The sequence below is a fragment of the Chionomys nivalis genome, chromosome 21, assembly GCF_950005125.1.
Source record: "Chionomys nivalis chromosome 21, mChiNiv1.1, whole genome shotgun sequence".
Lineage (NCBI taxonomy): Eukaryota > Metazoa > Chordata > Mammalia > Rodentia > Cricetidae > Chionomys > Chionomys nivalis.
The window spans coordinates 50,997,348-51,013,468 of NC_080106.1; the positions used below are offsets into that span (position 1 = coordinate 50,997,348).

Below are 16,121 nucleotides of genomic sequence, written 5' to 3' on the forward strand. Positions count from 1 at the left end.
TGATATATATATATATATATATATATATATATATATATATATATATATATTGACATCTAAAAGATATCAACATGTATGCACCTACAAACATATATTGGTTGACTGAGAGAGAACTAATGAAAGAGAATGGGTGGGGTGTGGTTGGGCTTCCTATTATCACAGTTTTTAAGTAGAAGTTCTAGGCAAACAGGAAGAAGCGCAAGTCATGGAAACAAACACCTTTAAAGAAGGCGTGGCCCCTGTGGAATCTGGCTTTCTTAGGTTTGCCAACATGTTTTCGTGGTTTTCTGAGAATAACCGTCAAATTTTTAATTGTCTTTTAATATTTATCCAGAATTTTTAATCCTTGGGTAGTATTCACCTTCTCAGAAGAAGAAAGAAACAAATAAACACCCTCAAAGATATATTCAAAATGAAAGAAAATATTTGAACTACTGTGTATAAAAATTATTTTAATAAACTATATTTGATGCAATATAATTGAGTTAAAGAATGTAATAAGTAGTACAACCAACTTAGAAAATATGTAAGCTGGAGACTGGGGGCCATATCAAAATGTTAGTGCGTGAAATCATGAGCTGGATTAAATCAGTGATGAAATTAGAATAGCTAAAGAAGAAATTAAAAACTTGATCTTTTCACTACCAAGACCCCTCATGGAACTAATTTTTTAGAGCTGTTGTACTTTATGAAATACCATACATTTTCTGTAGCATTTTTCAAAGTAGAATATTGGAGGTACTACTTAGCTATCTCTGTGATTACATGAGAATGTATGGGATGATGGATGGAAGGTAAAATTACTAGAGGAAAAGAGTAAAAAGAATTGAGAAGCTAATGAGTCAAGAAATTTCACTTATCTCAATAGCAAAATGGCCAAGAATGATAACAAGCATTAGAGAGAATAACAAGGGTCCTGAAGCTAAATTTAAGCTATGAGAAGATGGGCACAAACTAATAAGAAAGCTAATGGAGAATGCCATTGGATGACATGAGAGTCAAAGCTGAGAATTTTAGGAAAGAGGCGGAGATGGTCTGGAAGCAATAGTGATGAGGATCAAGAAAGAGACTTTCCCATCTCCACCCTTAGATGTGTGTGTGAAGGATGGAAGAAAGAAATAGCGCCACTTTAGAGAGCCGCATAAGAAACGGTCTCAACCTTGTCTTCAGTTAGGTCTAAAGTGTGGAGAGAACTCTTTAAGGTAAAATGATTTTGTTTTTTGTTTTGTTTTGTTTTGTGTTTGTTTGTCATTTAATATAAGCTCCAGAAGTAGAGGGAACACATTCCAAAGTGGAAGACATGGTGGTGAGGTCAGACGAGACGTGTGGAGTTAATCACAGCTGGCTTTAGCATCCTCCAGTGACTGCAAACCCACATCTGGTGGAGGCTATATCAGACAGAGTTGTAGGCAATACTCAGGGCTTTTCTCTGAGGGTCTGAAGACTGTGAACTTGGGGGATATTACTGTCTTTCTACTGTTAATAGTCTGTAGAGAAACTAAGAACCAGCCACAGATAAAGGAAATTGTCTTATCATCTATGCCTTTCCTAAACAGCAACTTCATCCTTCTCTTGAGGAAAACACGCACGAAACTTAAAGCCCACAAATTGGAAGGCATCCTTATCAAGCCACAAAGTTTGTCACTTAGGGCAGTGTGGGTTTTGTTGACTAAACTCTCCTCCTAGAGTTTATTTTGAAACTGTCTGTTAAGAACCCCTTCCTTGATCCTGGAGAGATGGCTCAGCAGTTAAGACCAGGGTTCAATTTCCAGCCCCCACATGACAACTCACAACTATCTGCAACTCCAGTTCCAGGTGATATGATACCTTTACACCAATGCACATAAAATAAAGTTAAATAATTTCTTTTTAATAAAAGAACACCTTTCCAAGTAAGAGTTCATACCATGATTCCATTTTCTTTGTCTCAGAAAGGTAAGAAACAGTTTTGAAATCGCTGGGGAAAGGGTGATTGTTGGAATATCAAATTAGAAGTTCCTTACTGAACAGATTGAAGTAGACTGACAGACTTCAGCAGAATGAGTGCCATGACAGCAGCAGAAGCAGGGCCACAGTGTTCACGGTGTGAAGGTGCTAGTGTAGCTGGTTCCTCTTGTAGGACAGGTGCTGAGACAGTTCTTGGCAAACCAGCTGTTTGCTCCTAGTGTGCCTTTGAGGTCATTCATTTGAAACAGTCACTAGTAACTGCAGCTCAATTTTGGTGAGCACCAGATTATGCCACACACCTCACAAGCATGCCCTAAACATTCTCAGTTTGGTGATATTATTAGCCTCCATGTTTCTCCCATGAAGAAACAGTCACAAATGATTCAGCAATTTTGATAAGACACTAGAAGAATCAGAACTCCAGTATCATCACTAGCAAGCGCTCTCCCATGCAGGTTTAAAGGGTGAGACTTCAAGGCGTGATACCCTCGTCATCTACTTAAATTGTAATCTAATGGATAGAGATCAGGATTGATCTTCATTCCTATGATCTAGTTTTCTTTATTTTTTTTTCTTTCAATGAAAATGATGATTTGTTAGTATTTTGGAAATGTTTAAGATTATATAAAATTACTGTGCACTACAGAGGGAACATACTTGTGTTCTTTGATTGCTTAAGTAACATTGTTTGTTTTTTAGGGAACTTGAATGAATGCTTCCTAAAATTACTGGAGACATGTTTCAGCAAACAGGTTTATAATAACATGTCAGACAGAGTTTTAGAAAACGTAATTAAAATGAACTTTTAAAGGCATTTACAAAATATTTAGTTTTTCAACAAAGACTCAATGCATTGAATGTATATAAATTAGTTTAGAACAAAATTCAACATTTTTTCACATTTTATTTTACAAAATAAATTGCTGGTTCCAAGTCGCTAGACATTTGTGTTTTAGTTGCTTTTTGTTGTTTTAGAAAATTTTATTTTAATCAAAAGATAATGGTTTAGCTAAAAACAAAACATTATTCAACAAAACTTCACACGATAAAACACTGGTTACATATCTACTCATATTAGAGATACATTTTATTTTAAAGGAGGAAGGAACAGAAAGCCTATAGCATTCAGAAATTACAGATTTATTACAATGTTTATGCTTCCAGAACATGCAGTCTTCTGACTCTGACTGCTGTGAGATGAGAGCTGAGATCTCTGGGATGACGCACACAGTCTGCCGGAGTCTGGACTTAAGGCAGAAAACTGTGACACATTTTATTTGGCTTAATGACTCCATTACTTTAGTCCACTAACATTCGTTACATTTTAAAAAAATAATTGAACAATAGCATCAAGTATTTTATTCCCTCAATACAATTGTCTTGTGTCTTTCTAGCTCTTGTCTAGAATGAAGGGACACACAGAATCACCTTGGAAGCTGCTTTGTTTGGGTGCTATCTCCTTTTCATGTTTCCATCATCCACCCATCAACATGCATTAAGACTGATTATTTGGCAGGGGCTGTGAATTGGACAGAGTCTTTTGCTGTCATGAAGCTGTGGTTACTTTGGTGCATGTTTCAGGTATTTTAAAAGATTTTTTATTTTTTGTATTGGAGCAACTTTTAACAAACCTTGAAAGTAATGCATGGGTGGCTGCAATTCTGCAATCTTCATTCAATTTCACAATAAGTGGGATTCTCTCAGCTAGCATTTTAGAATGGTCTTCTATCTTTTGTGCAATGCTAAAAAGACAATGGCTGAGCCTTTGTCTAAATAGTCTTTGTACATATAGAAGAAAACAAACCAACCTGAATATTGAGACTCTGAGTAGCAAGTTAAAAAGAAGGAAAACTACAGCATAGTTTTCTCAAGTCAATACCCTTCCTAGGTCTTTAAAATAGCCTCTAAGATCCTGAAAGACCTGGATAAATCCAGACCTCCCTAATAGGAAAAATATAGAACCAAAAATCTAAGCAGGGAGGGAAGAATCAGAAATCTAGGATTAGCCAGTTCAGTGACTCTGCTTCAGGAACTAGCTGAAGATAGAGTTAGATTATAATCTTGAGAATAATCTTGAGAAACAGGGAGTTGCCCCCTTGTGATCATCACTGGTATTTTGGAATTTTCTATGATGCCCTCCCTAGCCACTTTGGCTTACTAGGCTGTGGTTTCTTCCCTTAAAAACCCTTTCTCCCAGTTACTCAGGGTCGAACTCCTTCCCTGTATGGGTTATGAGTCTTGGCCCCACTGCACTGGTTCCTGTTTTGTCAAATAAACCTCATGTGATTGCAGCAAGGATGGTCTCTCGTGAGTTACTTTGGGGGGGGGGGTCGTGTTATTCTGAGACATGAGTGAGAGTCTCCCCACACTGGGGGTCTTTCAATCCAATCTTTCTGATTGTACTTAAAGGACTTTAAAATGACATATGTATCTTCTTTTGAAGAAATTTTATATATTTTGAAAACAGTAACTCAGAAGAATTATTATTGGAAACCTCTTTTAAATTCAAAGAATTTATCTTCATAATTTCCCCACAATATCCTACATTTACACACATTTTTAAAAGAACCAACTTTTCAAGTTCAAGTAAAGAAACAAAAATTAGTTCTCAGTAGTTGTCCACCCAAATCCTTTATCTCTCGACATAGTTTTTCAAATGGAATAATAAACAAGTGATTTTGATCAATACTGACTCTGATTTACATCAGGAAAATCACTACTGCTCCCAGCATTAGCTAGAGAAACTCACCAGGTTCTCCCAGAAGTCCCACAGAAGAGGTCAGATTCAGCAAAGGCAAGCCAAGATGGGAATGGAAGGGTTCCAACATTCTGTTTCAAAACCACAGAGTTACACCTTGAGTGATTCGGTATCCCTTGTTTTGTAATCGGGTCCCCAAGCCTAATATTACAGGGTTCAATGTTAGCCTCAGATGCTTGTGACAACGGTAATAAACCCGTGGCTTCCTCCATGTGCTGCAGGGTAACTAATGTTGAACTAATAATACTAGAGTTTGCTGGCTCTGAGTGTGGATTACAAGTAGGAATATCTCCTTTCTGAGCAAGTCCTACACAACAAAAAATCAGGAAAATAGGCATAGTATCTATTTTTCATTGTTTCATAAGAGATTTTAAATAATATAATTTTCCTAATATCACGTATAGAGATTTAAACACATCTGTTGGATCTAGACAATTTAGAAAATGTAAATAAACAAACAAAAAAAATCTTCTCTAATACCATTTCTCCGATATTTTGTTAATTATTACAAACCTGGAGTTTCTCTTAGTCTAAGAACTATCCAGAGCCTCCCATGTGTCCGGCCTGTTTAATCCTCTCAGCAAACCTCTGCCACCACGTCTACTATTAATCTCCTCATTTTACACCGGAAGGAACTACAATGCATGGGGGTCATGTAGGTCAGATTATCCCAAGGAGAAGTAGGTGGAGCTCTGATGTGAAGTCAGGCAGTGAGGCTTCAATAATTATAGCACATTATTTTATTCTAACATCATTTGACATGGTAAACTGTATAAGACATTCCATATCTTTGCAATGTTTATGTGTATATAAATGCAAACAAACTTTCTAAGTAGTTTTGCAACTAATATTATACTATGGGCATCTTCATTAACATATATAGATGTGTGTTGCTGTATTGAACCATCATTATACTGTATGGCTTGAATATACCAATGGTTTGTCAGTTTCTAATGAATATTTGGGGTGCTCACATGTTTTTAGTATTTTTAAAAACTCTTAAAAAAAACCTTTGAGCATTCTCATTTGTGTACCTGTTCAATTACCTGCTTGGTATAAATGCCTAGAGATGGTATTGTTATCTGGGTGCTATATAAGTTTTACAGAGGTTTTAAGTGTTTAAAATGTTTTAATAAGAAAAAAATAACATATATGGGGAAAAGGCTATTACCATCCTGTTCAGTGCTTGATACCAGATAGGGTGTAGGCACTAACTAAAGAGTAAATAAGTTATAAGTTGAGCCCATCTCATATTGTTATTATGCATATGACATATCCATGGATTTGGTCAAGGACTTGAGTAATTACCTTTGATATTTTAGAATTCATTTATATCATACTAAAGTTAAGGCAAATGCATTCATTAGACAGTTTGCTTTACTTTCTAGCATGTGTACCAAGGCTAAATACTGCTTAATCTCCAAATTAGGACAAATATTTTTTTCAACCATCTTCCACAAATGAATAATTATTACAAAAATTTACAATTGACTCTTTTTAGCAAAACATTTGAAAACCATTAAGCAATGATTCTGAGCTGTTTCAATACAGCTGTTGTTGGATGTTGGAAAGCATGCCCACACTCCAGCAGTCTGGTGGTGAGATGAAGAAGAGAGCCAGAGGAAAGCCGGGCAGAATTTACTTTTGGTTCTGCCATTGCACTGATCAGAAGGCCTGAGCATAGATTCTCCAATACAACGTAAGCAGCTCATTGATGCCAAAACTAGAGGACCAAGTCCACTCTCACTTGCCTGAATTACAGGAGTGTGTTGACAGAAATGCACTGAATTTGAAAGCATGACAGTTGCCTTTATCTCAACTAACACCAAAAATCAGCACTCAAAAATAAGTAGGTCAGTGAATTTTTTTTTTATGATTGGAAAGTAACCTTTAGAATGTATCCGCATCCACCATCGTTGTCCTAAATTCAAGATTCTTACACGTGACAATGTTAATTTAAAATTTAAGGATAGAGTAAAGAACCTCAAGTTCTTAAGCTTAAATGTGAAAATATGAAAGCATTCCATTTTGCTTGTTCTTCGTATGCCCAAAATAGAAAAATGTAGGCAAAGATAAACATCATAATTTATGAAATTCTTTCATATTCCTCATTTTTAGCAATTTTTTCTTTTCTTCAGTAGATATTTTTATAATATACTTAAATGTTGTTTGTCACCTTACCCATAAATGCTTCCCAAGGCACTTTGAAAGGAAATATAGGAGAGAAATAACTCTCCCATAAGCCTCTATGTGACCTGGGCAGAAACCCTCCCAGACTCTAGTCCGAAAGCCTGTTGGCAGTCCTCTACCTGGCTGCCTGGCTGGGCTTCCGTCTTCTTTTTGTTGCCTATAGCCTCTTCTTCTCTGCATTATATTGAGAGCCAGATTTCATTAAAAACTCAACCTGATGCCTTTTTTTAATCGACTAAAACACAGGTTTTTAAAGAACCTGAATCACCACATCTCCAAACTCTTGCTTGTCTTTCCCATCACATTCCAACATTAACAAAATGAAGCTAACTGCTTAAGGTAGGAACAAGCTGCCACAATAACTAGCTATAAATAAGGACAAGGCAGCTAGAGTGGATTGAAGTTCATGCTTCAGGCACCCCAGGCTGTCACTGGGGTGCATGGACCAGCTCTTAATTTCCAACAAAGTTGATCTTCCACATTAAACAGGACATGTTTTCATTAAATATTGGAGCTAGATGTATTAGGAGACCTTTATCTCCTACCAGTTCAGAAGAAAAAAATCCCTGAGAAACAGTTAACCCTACTGAGAAAAACAACATAATGAAAGACATTATTTCTGCTCAGATTTATCATTAACAAGTGGCCCACTTGTCCCTGAGTAGTCATTTGTGTTCTTTGGCTTATAGGCTATGAGTAAAATAAAAAGTATTTTTAAATGAATTCAGTTAACTCTTCTGGTTACTTAAAGCTCACTGGGTAGTCTACACTCTTTAACTGCTTTACTAATTAGTCTTCCCATAGCCATGACTTAGTTTAGCTAACCTGTGTCTTGAGTTAAATTGGGCAAATATAGAAAGGGGAAAAATGTAATTAATCTTCCCCTCTCATAAATAAAACCAGTTTTTCCCCTGACGCTGGGTATACTTTCCATTTGTTCAAATCTGAGACTTGTAACACATTTAATCAAAGAAAATGGTTACACCAGACAAGGGTCTTCTAGTGCAAAGCACAATTTGGATACAGATTTTGGAAGTCAAGATATTCTTTAAAGCAAAATAATATCTCCTCCAATTTCTATTATTTGTGCATTGTGTCAATTACTGGAATTTTCTTTACATACTGTGTTAATGAACTCCTGGAAAATAAGCCATGAAAAAGTTGTTTTACAGAGGAGTATTCTACAATATTCTACAAGTTCTCAAAAATATGTACTTAAGGGTTATTGGAGGTTTTATCTGAAGCCTCACGGTCAACCCTCATGCATACCCTTGTAAAGTCATCTTAAAGATGGTATGATCCTGTAGAATAATCCAGAAGAGTAGCTGAGCTATCTCTAGATACTGGAGAGCAGAAGCAATGTTCTAAATCTTTGTATTCCAACCATGTTCTGTGGAATCATTCTCACCTTCTGTTAGAGAAAGACTAACCTTTAATTATTAGATTTTAAAGGGGAAATCATAACTTATTCTGCTCCATAATTGCTGCAAAGGAGTTATTAAAATTCCAAACTTATGTAATATTATCATAAAATATGGCATTTTTCTCAAGAAAGACACAAATTGGATTTGAGCTTATGCACTGTAAAACCCAGATGGTTTGCTTAGCTACTCAGACATCCTCCAGTTCAAAAGTTAATTGAACTGAAAAGTAAAATTTTGATAATTGATATGCTTTGGGATTAAAGCAGAAAGAAAAATTAGCCTTATGCATGGAGTGTTAATGGGCCTGAGGAACCACTGCAATTGTTGAGAGAATATTGGCAAAGAAGAAGAAAATCTCTCAATTTCAATATCTCTCCTCTCTCTCCCTCCCTCTCCCTCCCTCTGTCTCTCTCTGTCTCTCTCTCTCTCTCTCTCTCTCTCTCTGTCGTGTGTGCATGTATGTGTCTGTATTTCCCAGGTTAAATAACTCCATATTACCTGGATTTTCTGAGGCTCAGTTGCTTTTCTTTCTCCATTTTCTTACTCACAGATTCAATATCGGTCATTATTTTACCCAGTTTAACATTTTCTGAAATTAACAAAAACAAAAAAAACCACTTTGATTGTACAATACTACAATTTCCAAATTCTAAACATATTTTTCTAATTTAATTGCAAATTACAGACTTTTTAAATAAGAAACACCATATTCTTTTAAAAATTACTAACATAAAGCTTTTCATAAAATACATTTGAGTAGTTTTTGATGACCACCATGTTACTCTGATTTTTTATAATTACCAAAATTTAGGGCCAAAAAGTAAACCATAAATGAAAAACATGTATCAAAAAAGAACATCTCAGAAAAATGCCTGCAGTAACATAGAACATGCCCATGAATATAAAGGATTTCTGTGCATATCACCATTATTACCTTTTTATCATAAAGATTAGTTTATATCGGAGGCTCTGCTGTTAAAATAAGTTAGCAAGTCATTCGTTAATGAAAACAAAAGTCTCCTTATTGAATAGAGTTAGACCAAAGACAAGGACACTAAATCAGGTTTGTCCAGCACTTTTCGTCTGCCAGTTCGGATATGCCAACAGATAGAGAGCACACAGTAGAAAGCCTGTTCTTTAGAAAAGTTACACCTAGCTGGAATCTTAATGTGGAAGCAGAATGAAACACACTGTACCGAACTATGTGTTCAGTATAACACAGAATAGTAAGAGTGAGGAGAAACTGAAAACAGTGTTGCCAAGAGTACTGAGTGGTTAGAATTCACCTAGGAATTGCCTGGTATGAGCCTCAGAATAGTGATTGTTTTTAGTGATTTTGGCAAAGTACTGTGTCTATTCCTGAAGAAAGGCAGCAGTCTCCAGAATTATTGGGCATAGCCTGTGTAAGTTCTAAAGTGAAAGTCCTCTACATTATTTTTTCTTTAATAAATGTATGTATGTATTTTACATCCTGGCAGCAATTTCCCCTCCCTCTTCTCCTCCCAGACCCTCCCCACACCTCCCCATTTTCCCATCCCCCCCAATCCACTCCTCAGTTTCTGTTTAGAAAAGGGCAAGTTTCCCAAGAGTATCAACAAAACAAGACATATTAAGTTGCTATAAGACTAAGCACCCCTTCATGTACTAAAGCTGGGGTGAAACAACACAGTAGGGTCCCAAAAGCCAGTAAAAGAGTCAGAGACAGCTAGAGGAGTCAATGGCACCACAAGAAAACACACAGAATCAAAGAAAACACACAGAATCAACTAACTTGAGCTCATAAGGGGCACACAAGACTCAACGCACAACTAGGGAGCCTGCATGGGACTGATCTAGGCAGAACACACTCTGTGTATATAGTCCAGTTGCATGGCAGTACCTTTTAACTCAATCCTGTAAGTAAGACTGCTTCCAAACTACAAAACACAAGCTGTTTACCCCTAAATTTCAGTAAATATTACCGAACAGCCGGATGGCAATTAAAGCATGCAGATCAGCAGTGTTTGTGATTAACTCTGCCTTAAGACGGCCAGTGGGCATCCCGGCCTCTTCAGGCAGGTCACAGCACTCTGAGTTTGTAAACTTCTCTTTACGTGAAATCTTGCCTTTAAAACAATGTTACAATACTTTATTCTTTCAGTTTTATAGCATGAATTATGAAAAATCTGATTGAAATAATTAGAAGAAAAGAAATGGGGAGGCTAGAAATGAAAATGGAGGAGTAGTGAGGACCATTTGGGAGGTCCTCAAAAGCAGGAAGAAAGCACATAGGACATGAGAACGGCCAATAAGATTGCCCTGCTCCCTTCAAAGGTTAGCTGGAATCATTCAGTCACCTGAAATCAGATCCCTAGACAGTCAGCATCCTTCATTCTGATTTCTTTTCACCTGTCTTTCAGGACCGCATTTCGTCGTGAGCACTCTCAGCCATTTGTTATATTTCCCCACACACTCTTTCTCTTCCTGATGACTTTCTAACCCTCCACATCAGTGATTTGGTCCAAGTACTGTGGCTATATTTATTGCCTCGGTGTGCTTGGCTCATAGGTTTATTTATCTTGCATACACAATTCTTAGATTCCTATTTTGAGTAAATACCTATCTTCATTTCAATCACCATGGCCCTCTCAGAACTAACAATAGTACTGAACACCAGGAAAGCATCTCAAATCTTTTCCCTTTCAATCTCCTCCCTGATGCAGTCATTCATTAGATACTGCCCACCCTTTCCACTACATATTGCTACTACAGGTCTTTACCATGCACTATCTGGAACTGTAAGAGCTTCCTCAACTGGGTTCCCACCTACAACCATGACACCTTCTAACCTACCCTCCATACCTTCTATAACATTCCTTTCTAAGTTCTGGAATTCTAAATTATCTCTGTGTTGTTTCCTAATATAATTTCACAGTAATTGGAGAACAGATTTTTCATAATTTTAAATCACTGAAACGCACTGAAAATGTCTTTTTAAGTAAGATTTAAGTATCTACTGGTTAACTCTTGCTTAAATCATTCACTAGTAACATTGTGCTATAATTCTATTATGCAATAATTTATAAACTGGCTTCCTCAGTAAGGAGAAAGCCATCCTTCTTCTTTCCTCTCATTTTGAGTATTACTATGGGTATATTAATTTCTTTTTGCTATTTGCATCACTATTTTTTTTCTATATTCACGATACCAAAATTGACAGATGAGAGCCAAGCCAGCTCCCGTTTCAGGATGCAGATCATGTGTGGTCTCTCACTGCTTCCTGCTTGTGGTTCCAACACCATTGCATCTTCATTGTTTTCCCTGCTGACATGGGATCAGGTATGCATGCAGCTGTGGCCATTGCCTCTTCTAATGTATTTTCATCCCATTCTCCAGTTACTTTCCTAGCTAGAAAAGGCTGCTTCTTATCTCTACTAACACAACTAAATAGGGTCTCCAGGATTCTGTCTTTCACATTTCTTCTCTACCTCTGTGCTCCATTTCATATATTTCCTACGATATGCTTTCTACTTTACTAATTCTATTCTCAATAATATCCTTCTTAAACTCCAACAGGTTTCTGTGGTTCTTCATCATGTCTTCTGAGCTACATCAATAGTCTCTAGCTCATATCACAGGTTCATGTTTTCTTTTTTGGGAAAATGTTTCTCTGTGTAGCCCTTGGTGTCCTGAAACTCACTCTGTAGATGAGGCAAACTTCAACTCAGAGAGTTGCCTCCCAAGTGGTGGGATTAAAGGTCTGTGCTACCACTGCCTGGGAATATTTTCTTTATTTTTATTTTTTATATACATTGATCTCAGTTATTTCTATCCTTTACCTGGTAGATTATATACATATGGTCTTTGTGAATCTACTTCTAATCAGGAGAGCTAACTCAATCTCACTCCTTACGGCTTACTTCCTTATGAATTCTCATTTCTCGCATTGTAAACATATTCTATACAAATAGACTATTTACAACAAATATTCCCTAAGAATGAGAATTATTTGCATATTTTGTAGAAATTTAAGTATATGTGCTGGATGCAAGATGCAATTAAGTTGTACCCCTGTAAATGTATCTGTGTTTTCTTCCTGCAGAAAGCTAATAGCATTTTCAACCATGATAACTTTAATTTCTCACATTAGAGATTTTTAAGACATTGTTAATATGAATTCTAGTTCAATCCTAAGTAAAGTTATTTATGGCTATGAATTCTAGAATTTTCTGTCTCTCTAGGAGTTAAGATTAAAGTAATAGCTTCTTTTTTACCTTCTACAAGCAGGTTTGTGCATATGTGTGTGCGCGTGTGTGTTGTTGTTGTTGCTGCTGCTGCTGTTTGGTTTCTTTTTTGTTTTGTTTCTGATTTGGTCATTTACCAATGTTATCACCTTACAGAAGTAAGAGATCAGCTTTGGGGAGTCAGGAGTCTCTCAGTTAAGGTATTTTCTCTGTACATTGTTCTCTCAAAGCTCAATGAAACTGGGAGCTAAAGGCCAGCAGACACATGCAGGACTTCACCAAACTGTATATGCTGACCCTGCCCTAATGATTTTCTTGTCTGCTCTGTTTTCTCTACTTGGATTTTCAGGGGCTCTGTAAAAATGTCCTCAATAAAGAAGCATGTGGGGTATTTTCTCCTTTTGTTAGTCATTCATATTTCAAGATGCCACTAACAGCATGCAACCTGATCTCCAGCCTAACTTGCAGCATTCATTAGCTGCTCTTTGATGGTATTGACTGGGAATTCTTTACCTTGAACTGTCTGCACATCTCATTTTAAAATTTAGCTCATTTGTTAAACATTTACTATAAGAATCAATAAATCGGCTCTCTGCTCCTTCCTGTTCTGGAGACAGCCGCTTCTTTTCGTGCAGTTCCAGCCTCGTTCCAGAGACGATGGAGAAGGTCGGAGTGAACGGATTTGGGTGTATTGGACGCCTGGTTACCAGGGCTGCCTTCACTTCTGGCAACGTGGACGTTGTTGCCATCAATGACCCTTTCATCGACCTCAACTACATGGTCTACATGTTCCAGTATGACTCCACCCATGGCAAGTTCAAAGGCACAGTTAAGGCTGAGAATGGGAAGCTTGTCATCAACGGGAAGGCCATCACCATCTTCCAGGAACGAGATCCCGCCAACATCAAATGCGGGGATGCCGGCGCTGAGTATGTTGTGGAGTCCACAGGTGTCTTCACCACCATGGAGAAGGCTGGGGCCCACTTGAAGGGTGGAGCCAAAAGGGTCATCATCTCCGCCCCTTCTGCCAATGCCCCCATGTTTGTGATGGGTGTGAACCATGACAAGTATGACAATTCCCTCAAGATTGTTAGCAACGCTTCCTGCACCACCAACTGATTAGCCCCCTTGGTCAAGGTCATCCATGACAACTTTGGCATCATGGAAGGACTCATGACCACAGTCCATGCCATCGCGGCCACCCAGAAGACTGTGGATGGCCCTTCTGGGAAGCTGTGGCTAGACGGCCTTGGCGCTGCCCAGAACATCATCCCTGCATCCACTGGCGCTGCCAAGGCTGTGGGCAAAGTCATCTCAGAGCTGAACGGGAAGCTCACGGGCATGGCCTTCCATGTTCCTACCCCCAATGTGTCCGTTGTCGATCTGACATGCCGCCTGGAGAAAGCTGCCAAGTATGACGACATCAAGAAGGTGGTGAAACAGGCATCCGAGCGCCCACTAAAGGGCATCCTGGGCTACATGAGGACCAGGTTGTCTCCTGTGACTTTAACAGTGACTCCCACTCTTCCACCTTCGATGCTGGGGCTGGCATTGCTCTCAATGACAACTTTGTAAAGCTCATTTCCTGGTACGACAATGAATTCAGCTACAGCAACAGAGTGGTGGACCTCATGGCCTACATGGCCTCCAAGGAGTAAGAAGCCCACCCTGGACCACCCATCCCAGCAAGGACACAGCAAGAGAGAGGCCCTCGGCTGCTGAGCAGTCCCTGTCCTAACTAACCCTTGACACTGAGCATCTCCCTCACAGTTTCCATCCCAGACCCCCAGAATAACAGGAGGGGCTTAGGGAGCCCTACTCTCTTGAATACCATCAATAAAGCTCATTGCACCCCTTAAAAAAAGAATCAATAAATAAAATATTCAAAACTGTATTCAGTTATGTTGTCTTCCTATTATTTATGTCTGTTAATGACATAGATTAACTGTCTTCATTTTCCCCAATATTCCAGCTACCGCATACATTCATACTTCAACCTCCTTCTAAGGGAAAAAGACTCATTTCTTCCCAGGCCTTTGTAAAAGAACATTTATTCCCCTTCATCCTCCCAAAAAGGAGCTCCCATTTATACTGTAAAAACAGCTTAAAGATGTAACTGAATCAATGTGTTATTGGGACTTAGTTTTCTCAACTCAGTTTGAAAGATTTAGGGATAGGAAGATATGAGCGAGACTGTACTCTCTGTCTGAAGTGTCACCTTTCAAGACATCGTCACTGAGGAGACATTACATGATGAGGGAATGACAAAAAATTTGAAGTCTCTTCTCTTCAGCGAATCTTTTTTTAAAAAATGTTTTATATTAGTTAAATCAGATATTTCGTGTGAAAAATGAGACCTTATATATATACAGACTATAAAATAGTCTTTCATGTTCCTCTCTTTTTAAGACCCTCTACTTAAATTGTATTCCATTTTATATGAAATAATTATAATAAAATTTAGAACTTAAAAATGTTACAAATTTTATAGACAGATTCATTAGTCAAGAATGACAGATTGCGATTTGCTGACATTTTACATTCTAGTGTGTGGGCTGGGTGGATGTCACATGATTTTCTACTGCTGGAATTTCCAGCACATGTGTGTTATACAGAATGCCAATTCCCCACTAGATTGTGAACTCTTCGGTGGTTTCTAAGGACAGGGACTGTATTCATACATCTCTGGTTATTCTGTCAGTATTCAACAGTTGCTGAGTAACTACAATATGGCAGGTAGTCTGGTAGGTACTAAGAAAACAGAAAATAAACTTAGTTTTATAACTCCTTTGCTCTGGCCAATGATGTTAATCACAAGTAATTGGACAATTCCCACTGAAGTGCTAGGAAACTATTTTCATTGTCTCATGAACACAAGATTGAGAATGAAATGTATCCTTTAACTGTGTAATTGAGATAGCAAGTATCCCCTAGTGAGAGAGCTGCATCTTTACCAAGATGTGTCACAGACAAAAGCTTAACACAACTTTCCAGAGGAAATAAGCATGAACTGATCTCCCCAGGACCGCTCTCTCCAACAACAACAAATATGGCTACAGTTCAGTTACCCAAATCTGAGCTTCTGTTCTCATAAACTGAGGTCACCTGGTGAAAGAGCCATGGTGTGCACCCCTGGTACCCAGTGCCTGATATCTGCCTTCATTTAAGAAAGGTATAGAAGCTGAGCTGTAGTGATGCACACCTTTAATCCCAGCACTCAGGAGGCAGAGGCAAGCAGATCTCTGTGAGTTCGAGGACAACCTGATCTACAAGAGATAGTTTCAGGACAGGCTTCAAAGCTACAGAGAAACCCTGTCTTAAAAAATAAAAAGGAGTAAAGAAATTGTTGTCCTTGAGTATCATGCTTTCATGTATCATTGTCATTGCTTTCAGAGGAAGGGATTCCAGCATCTTCATTAAAGATGCTCTAATGATTGACAAGTCATGGAAGTCAAAGACAGAGACTCAGGAGATTAAAAGATCCCAGATACTTATCTTCCTTCCAAGATATTTATCCACCTCCCACAAATAATACACATGGGCCCCTTTACTACATCTCCTGCCATAAACATAAACATA

At 38.0% G+C, this 16,121-nt stretch overlaps 1 protein-coding gene and 1 pseudogene across 1 annotated transcript in view; one reads left to right on the forward strand and one right to left on the reverse strand.

The window, feature by feature from the left end:
• Iqcm (IQ motif containing M) overlaps nt 1–16,121 on the reverse strand; it is a 425,687-nt gene that overhangs the window by 358,751 nt on the left and 50,815 nt on the right. The window contains exons 4-5 of the mRNA XM_057753761.1: nt 8,818–8,908; nt 4,697–4,776 (exon numbers count right to left, since the gene is read on the reverse strand). Of these exons, the coding sequence (XP_057609744.1) occupies nt 4,697–4,776; nt 8,818–8,908 (171 nt within the window). The remainder of the gene's footprint in view (nt 1–4,696; nt 4,777–8,817; nt 8,909–16,121) is intronic.
• Nucleotides 13,200–14,336, forward strand: LOC130863615 (glyceraldehyde-3-phosphate dehydrogenase-like; annotated as a pseudogene).